At 34.6% G+C, this 8978-nt stretch overlaps 1 protein-coding gene across 1 annotated transcript; it reads right to left on the bottom strand.

Moving 5' to 3' along the window:
* Positions 1-5626, bottom strand: LOC101248043 (uncharacterized). The gene is made up of 2 exons (XM_004229250.5): positions 5544-5626; positions 1-3005 (listed from the first exon to the last, which is right to left on the bottom strand). Exon 2 carries the CDS (start codon positions 2883-2885, stop codon positions 174-176), a length of 2712 nt encoding a protein of 903 aa, XP_004229298.1. The 5' UTR covers positions 2886-3005; positions 5544-5626; the 3' UTR covers positions 1-173.
* Between the last annotated feature and the right edge of the window lie 3352 nt (positions 5627-8978).

Here is an 8978-nt window from a genome sequence, read left to right as displayed (position 1 = left end):
TAAGAAAAGTTCAAATTCTAGTTATAAAAAGCACAAGTCATATTCATAATGTTACATAAAGCTTCAAATACTGGTACTGGGATAGATAAATAAACTAAGAAAATATATCATAATTGGCATGATGTACAAACAGTTTGGTCAACAACTTGGACGCTTATTCAGGCTGCCTCTGATCAATCTGTGCACAGTAAATAAAGCGGCATTGCGGCTGGATCAAGCTCCCAGAAACCTCGAAGACTGCCACCTCTCTCTTCTGTCAGGCGAAAAGCAGGGATTCCATGAGAGAACTTGAGATGGTCGGACATAGATATTTTCACTCTTCCTTCTTCTTCCACTTGAGGCTTGTAGACAGACTTGAAGCCTTGTACCCTCACTAACAACTTCACTTGTATATAGCTAGTGGAAACGTCCACTATTTCAACAATCTCATACTCGCAATCTTCTAGTTTCTTACCTTTTATCTTAGCGCTCCAGTTCTTGTACACTGCCCAAACTTCGCCTTTTCCCGGGAAGATCTTGTATAAACCCTTCTTCAAAACCTCTGCTGCTACTTCATGTGAAAAGGTGGCGGTTCCAGTATATGGCTTCAGCTTACTGTTTCGAAACTTGAACTGTCCACACCCAATCGGCATTGTTTCATCATGCCACTGTGTTGTACCTTTAGGGGGTGGACAGGCATACAGCCATGCCACATGCAACACAAAATCAGGGAGAAGATCTATCTTCTTTATCAGCCCATAGTACCTGGGTAAGCCGTCTTCATCACTGTACATCGCCCAATATTGACCAACTTCAAACTTCTCCGGTGATCTCTCAGCATCAAAGCAGTAGAATATAGGTTCAGCAACCTGATCAGGTACTGATCCAACACACTTTTCTGCAGAATCCATGTGATCGTATGCCATGAAATTACCTCTCTCTCTCTCGTCTAGAGATGAAGCAGAAATGCCTACTTGGTCAGTAGGTAAGGAAGCAGGGTCTAGTTCAAAAGATCCTTCAGGAACATCATTCCTCTCCATCCCTGTCATCTTAAAAGAAGGAACTCTATGAGAAAATCTAAGCATCTCCTTTGCAGGAACTACAAATGGGTGTCCTGCTCGATGAAAAAGACAAGTGAAACCATTTGCTTTCACCAACTTTACAACATGCACACCAATAGCATCAGCAAAGTCTGACAAGACCTCAACAAAATCATACTTGAACTTCTTCTTCCTCTCAAGACCAGAACACCAGTTTAAATCCCAATCTCTAAAGATGGCCCAAGTTTCTCCTTGCAGTGGAAATATCTTTATGGCACCACAGCTATGTCTATTTATTGCACATACCAAATGGGAGAACATGGGAAGATCTTCAATGTCTTCCAAGTTTCCCTTTCTGAACCTACCACAAGAAGCTGGAAGGCCCTCAGACAGCCATTTGGTTTCATCTTCATTCAGCGGATCTGGCTCTAACCAAGTTATGCTCAACTTAAATGCAGGAGATACAATCTTGCTGATGACCGCATAAAATCTAGGCATGGCGTCTAGAGAATCATAAATAGCCCATACCTGTCCAACCTTAAAGCAAGATTCTTCCTTGTCCTTGTCAAAATCACTAAAATCTGGATCTGCACATTGATATATTTTTGGCTCAGCCATAGCAGAAGCCCCTACATCTGAGGGACAATCAACACTTCCTTTTAAAGGTAGATCCACTCTTCCATTTGCAGTCTCAGCTTCCTGCTCTGTGTTCTGCAAGCGCTCTTCAGAGGACAAACTGTCCTTCAATTTCTTCTCCTTCCCCTTAGGAGTTGCTGCATGAGACAAATGCTGAACCTCGGATTCCTTAGTAGGAGAGGGATATCCAACTCCCTTAGATCGCTTAGAAGGACCTTCTTCTTCATCTTCATCACTAAGATTATCACGGTGAGTGACATGCTGTCTACACCGTGTAGATCTTCGCTGGTTTTCCCTAGTGAGACATTGAGATTTCTGCCCAGGAACATGAGTGTCCACTTCAAAATTTGTATCTTCTGATAAATCACATTTTTCACTAGATTCTATTGATATCTTCTTTCTCTCTGTGTTTTTCCTTTTATATTCCCCTGATAATCCCTCCTTATTCATTTTTCTATATGCATTATCCGACTTTCCATTTCTATTAGACTCCTGACTAACCTCTGAGGGAAACTCTGGCTGTATAAATGAATTCCTGGCTAGGGTCTCATCAGCACCCTTCTTCTGACTGGAAGTAGGCTGACTCCTACTGGTTCCGGGTGTTGCAACTGAATCATTCACTTCATAACCTCTGTACGACTTCTTACTATTGGGGCACCGCAACAATTGATTTAGAAATGTCTTATGATACTTGTACTTAATAGAACAGCATGGGCAGATAGTCCAAAAGGTTGGTTCGCTTTCTGGAGCTCCTGATTGAGTTACCTTGTGATGTTTCCTGGTATCTGGCTGGCAGCTCTTATGCTGCATTGGTACTTGAAATCTCCCTGAAGGAATGTGTCTACTGTTGTACAACGTTCGTTTCGGTCCATCCAAAAGCACCGATATAGCTTCACCAATCAGTGAAAAGGCATCAGCTGCACCAGGGAACTTGTTCTTATCAGGATGTAGCAAGAGAGCAAACTTGCGATATTGCTTCCTGATAAGAGCATCATCAGCTGTTGGCTCTACTTTAAGAATACTATACCAATCTTTTTCATTTCCGAAAGACGTCTTCTCTGCAGAGCAATGCACCTCACAAATCGAAACCATCTGTGTAATGTTCTCCAGATCAGGAAAGAGCTTCTGGGCTTTAGATGCAAACTTTTTAGCTCCAACGAAATCTCTATTTCGCATCATAACTTCAGCCATCCCTCTAGCCTTAATGGCCTCTTCTTTGTTGCAGTCCATCGTCTAGAATTTGATGGTCCCACTTTTATGTTAACCCTCGGCTTCAGATGGTAGATTCCAGTAGAAAGCAAGTAGTGAAGAAACTGTAGTATTCACCTCAGCTGTTCAAGTTCATGTACCCTGAAAAGATTCAACATCTCAGATTAACTAAGAAAGAGAAAACTAAAATGATTATTTGTTGAGAATTGACGTGCATGCAGCTACACATTTCCTTTCTAAGAAAAAAAATAATGAGAACCTTCTAAGCAGTTTAAATCGTAAAGGATTAGCATTTGGCAGTGGAAAGGAAACATTGGAAGGGGTTGCCAAGAATGGGTCAGGTTTGATATCATAATAAATTATTGTATCATTTTATCTAATGAAAACATAATTCAACCCCAAAGTGATCAACAACAACATATCCACTGTAATCCCAGGTATGGGGAGGGTAGAGTGTACGTAGACCTTAACCCTACCTCGGGAGGTAGAACGGTTGTTTCCGATAAATTGTTGGCTCAAGAAAAGCAAAACAAAGCAGTCCAGAAAAAGAAATAACGGAAGTGAAGAAGCGATTATAAAGTGCTACATAACGCATAATAAATCAATATGAAGAAAAGGGAACAATAATTACCACAAAATTTTATGGTAATAGAAGTACAATGAACAGCATATAATAACACAAAGAGAAGGACAAAAATATACTTGCAATTACTACATCGCATCTAATCCGGAAGCTTCATTATATTTAATTATCTCTTCACACTAGTTGCCAAGTTAATAATTTTCATTAGCAAAATATTGTCACACTAAAATAGATACTCATCCTCTTTCCAACTTTCCTCGATACGCAACAAAACCTACGATTTAACTCAAGGAGCTGTTAATTTCAATAATGCAGCATCGAAATAAATTCTCTACATCTCAAATTTGTGATAGAAAACTTTTCGATCTTAGATACTCAATTTAGACAGTTAACACACTTCTTACTAAAAAAGTGAATATATCAAGCACAAAATTGCTTTTTACTAAAAAAGAGTATGCATCAAGCTCATTTGACCTACCTACATAATACACACATGTAAATATGTGTGTGTACACATACATATGCGACATCATTATTATAATAATATATGCAGGAAGTAGTATACCAAGTATTAACTAGCTTTGTCAATCCTGTCCATAAATTATCTTGTAATTTTTGGATATAGTATGAGTTAACCGCCTACATAGAGGAAAGACGAGTTGAAACCTGACCCAGAGGGATGTCTATGATTGAAGTCTAGCCATAAAGTTAGAAAAGCATTTTACTTCTATACTCTTGACATCAAAAGGAATCCAATGTTTGTTCTTAATTTTTTACCCATATTATGTGCTAACAAACAGGCTTCTACACACACTGCCATTATATTAGACCAAGAGTTCCTGCAGTCCCACCTTTACTTCACTTTACACAACATTTTCTCTTACTAGTCTTACAAAAATAAGTAGAAGCAATGCGTACTCTCTTCATACCTCCTCTAATGTTAAATGGCCCATCTTGGATTTCAAACTCAACTTAGAAGGAAGTTACACCAATAACGAGCATGTGTCAATTATAAACTAGTTGGGCTCGATTATATGAATCCTCTACATCCATTGTGTTCTACTAGATCCCATTGCATCTTATTACGCAATAGATTAGACTTTTGAGACAAATTATGGTTTCTCGATCCCATGACTAAAGTTCAACAGCAAAGATAGTTCAGCACGAGATGTATGGCAGGTATACATCCAAGGTTCTCAAGTGTGTAATCTTTCATTTAATTTTCTTCCCGGTGCATTATCTACCTCCAACCTCAATCATAGAAGTTTTAAACTAGAGGTTCTCTAAATGTCGCATTTATAACATACAAATATCAAACCAAACTGAAAGGACTCCTATAATGGAGTGCCAATAAACTAAATCAACCAACTAAAATTAATACATGGACAATTTACTTGTGCATATGTTGGCCCCCAACACTTTAAGTTTAATGGTAAGAGGATAGCTTATGATGTCTAAGTTAGGCAAAAGTAGCGGAATACAATCCTGCCGCAGACAAAAGCCTGGTATTTAACTGTATAGCGAGGGGCAAGCTCATTAACCCTCGAGTTTCAATCAGTGGTTTTCAACAACAAAAAAAGCTTACTTGCATGTCTGTCACACCCAAAAACCCAACACTAATGTTCAAAAGAGTCTCACCATTCATGAATTAACAAGATCACAACTTTCACAGAAATTGATCAACAGACAGAAGAATGTAAATTGCCGCCATACCACAATTTTACAGCAAACAAACAAAAATGGCATAGGCAGAAACTAAAAGCAACAGAAACAGACACCCCTTTATGCGATTCCCAGTAACATGCAAACGCCAAAACACAAGACTCTCAGACAATGCACTTCGTCAAATTCAAGAAACAGAGAGGCAAAAAAAAAAAAAACCCCTTCTCATCTACACAGAACTTGTTTAAACTTGCACATAAATCTATAATTCACCATAAAGATCAAAACTTTATACAGGAATCAAACCCCAAACCATCAAATAAAACAACCCCACAACCAAAAAACACATAAAAGATCACTCTTTGATGGAAACAAACAAGAACTTGTCTTTATTTCTTTACAAAAAAAAACATAGAGTTGATGAAGAAACTTACATTGGTTTGAACGTGAAGTTGAAGATTTGTGCTGTTTGAGGAAAAAGGATTGGAGGCAAAGGGAGAGTTGATGAAATTTGTATAAACAGGAAGATTCTGAGATTATACATTAATATACCAAAAAGTGCCAAAATGTTCTTAGAGTTGGGTTTAATTACGGCTGTGGGCCTATGGCTCTTTTGTTATTTTTGTCAATTTTGAGGGTAGATAAGGTTAGGACAATTCCAAATATGCCCACAGGTAATGCGTGAAGTGTTATTTCCTAAGTACTTGTTTTATTAATCACATTATTAAACAGGTATCCACAAAACTACTTTCAAAAAAAAAATAAAAAATGGTTTGATATATTTGAAATGTTATTTAGAACTTATATATTTCTGGTTACAAATGTGACTGATATATAATTGTATATATGAGCTACGTTTATAACAGAGACATTTTAGTTCTAAATGATAAAATTAAAGGACATGTACATGTCTTTATCCGTTTGAAAAATAATAATTTGTGGTTGATTAATTCATTTGAAAAAACTTTTTGATTAGAGGTGTGCATCGATTGATTTGGTTTATCAGCTTTTAAATATGACAAAATGAGATATTTTTTTTATTGATTTTAGTTATTTGATTTTGGACCTTAAAGGTTTCGTTCTCGATTTAACCACTAAGAAAATGCTTATAAAATAAATATATGACTTCTCCAACAATTTGATGCGACAAAACAATAATATAACTTTTCAAAACCTTCACAAAATAGAAACAATAATAACTGATACGAAAAGAATTATACAATTGCAACACAAAGAGAAATTAAGAGGAATAAGATTCTTACTTTGAGTTTTGATGTTTTATATTATGTGAAGTTGTAAACTCAAATTTATTGTGAAGTGTAAATTAAAGGTCATAGGACAAAAATACTAACCAGTAAAGTATTGAGATTAGAATTTAATATTTATGGAGGTGTAAAATAATAAATGACTATATCCTTAATAGGTTATCGACTTACTCAATAATTCAATATTAAAAAATCAAAACGGAATCAATAACTCGATGTATTTTTAATCAAACCATTAGAAGTTCGTTAACCCAATAATCTAATGGCAATAAATCAACAATATATTTTTTAATTCGATTTATTGATTAATTCAATTTTTGCATACTTCAACTTTTGATAAATAATTTGTGGTTTACAACTTTTAAATAAAAAGATACCGTACTAACTTTTAAATTCAAATGAACAATGACAACTAAACTATAGCGAAAACATGATTTAGATATTATAACTTATCATTTTTCACTTTTAATGAAGTTTAATTGTTAGTCCTTTTAGCGTTAAAGCCAATGTAATATTAAATTCTTTTTTTTTCAAGCAAAAATTATATCAAGAATAATTAAGTATATAAATATAAATACATATTTTATAAATACGATAAATAAATAAAAAGTTTAATACAAATCAATAGAAAAATGGGAGTTGTATAGCCAGATGAAAGGCAAATAAATTGGTTCATGCTATCATTTCTTTTATATTCATTCGAATTGATTTCTTCCTTTATTGCTTATGAAAATAAATATCTTTCTTTTATGTTTTCTAATACATTTTTTATAATAACTCCTTATGTTCTTCATTTTTCATTCTTCCTCTATTAGAAAAAAATAGGAGACAAAATTTATCAATAATAATTCAATTTTATTTCGTTAACACAATCATATTCATCTTCAAAATCATATAAACTTATCTTTTTTCTCTATATATTACTTACGCATTCATTCACAAATTTTGATGTACACAATGTTCCCGTATAACTTGGACATAAAATGTTAGTCAACTACAATTCATCATCTTAGGATTCTTATGTAATTTTTTAATTACATGTTATTATTCTTTCTTATTCTGATTAATATATTGCTTTGTTTAAACCTATTATTTTATATGTATACGATGACACGCATATTTCTTTATTTTCTTAAATTTTGAATTGATATTAGAAATATTTTCTATACAAAGTTAGATTTATCTAAATTTTATGATAATAATAAAGTTCAAACGTTGAGTTATGCAAAACTTCAATACATAAAAAAAAAATATCATAACCATTTTCCATCTAAAGCCAAAAGAGGAGCAACAAAATTGGAAAGACAACATTTCAGAAAGCAAATTCCTACTAATGGGGATGAATAAATTGAATTTTTAGAATTCCAATTATAGTTTCTTTTTTCATATTGAATTGTACTCACTTCCTTTAAAGATAACCTAGCTTTTTGTTACTATCAAAATAGTTAAGAATCATTGATCTCAAAAATCGTATACAACTTATATCATTAGATTTTTCACCTTTGATAAATTATCTTGATTATCCTTTTTCTTGATACTGATACTAAAATTTTTAAGGTTGACTTGTAAGTATTAATTAGGAAAATAATATGCTATGCTACATGTATGCAATTGATCTTTCAACAAATCAATTATGTGGTTAAATTCTTATTAAGTTTGGAAACGTAATTTTCATACATGTTTTAAATTTTTTTACATGACAACCTCATTGGAGAAATTTCAAAACATTTGCAATTTGTATGAAATTGAATGCATTTATTTCCTACAATAAAGATTCTTTAGTCAATTTTATAGTTCCTCCTTCGCTCATATACTTGTACCCTTGTTTGTCTAGTGTCCAGGGTGATCAAATTCTTCTTCAGATTAGGAACATGATGGATTTGTATTGTAATAGTTCTCACGAACCCATCATGCCAGAGAACCCGAACTAACCAGTGCAAACTATTTTACAAGTTGCATTGTTTCCCATTATTATGGTTCCTACACTTGTCTTATAACTACTGAAGCAATCTCTTTAGAATGTTATATGCAAAGTACAATCAGAGTATGACACCCATTTGTTGTCATAAACTCCCCTATTGCATGATGTTGTCAGTACATATTCATCATCAAAATCATGAACTGCTCAATAATGGATGCACTTGCTTTTTCTTTGGACCTTGACATAGGACAATCTCAAAAGTATCCCTTATTGTGACAACTTCGGCCGTCCGCATTCTTCTTCTTCACAAGAGATTTTGATCTGTACATTGATTTTCTCCTCCTGTGTTGGCTAGTGAAGCCTCATGGTCTTGCAACAAAATACTCGACTCTATCTTAAATATGTGAAGACGTCGTTGTAACAATAACTTTGTTGTCACTAACCGGTCTTGGTAAAACCCTTCAAGCCTTTTCCATAACTGTTTGGTCGTCTCCTCGGTACTTGTACTCACTTCACAAAGCACGTTAGGTGCAAGATACACTTGGATTACGACACTTCAATGCATCTCGTTTAATCTTCTCCTTGTTGAAATCCGAAGTGTCATCGAGGTACTCTCCGTCAATAGCATGGATTAAACTTTCTCTCTGTAGTAACACCATCACATGGATCTTCCAGATATTGAA

The sequence above is a fragment of the Solanum lycopersicum genome, chromosome 1 (assembly GCF_036512215.1).
Source record: "Solanum lycopersicum chromosome 1, SLM_r2.1".
Taxonomy (NCBI): Eukaryota; Viridiplantae; Streptophyta; class Magnoliopsida; order Solanales; family Solanaceae; genus Solanum; species Solanum lycopersicum.
The sequence above is the reverse complement of the archived record's forward strand: the minus strand, read 5'-3'. Positions and strand labels throughout refer to the sequence as shown.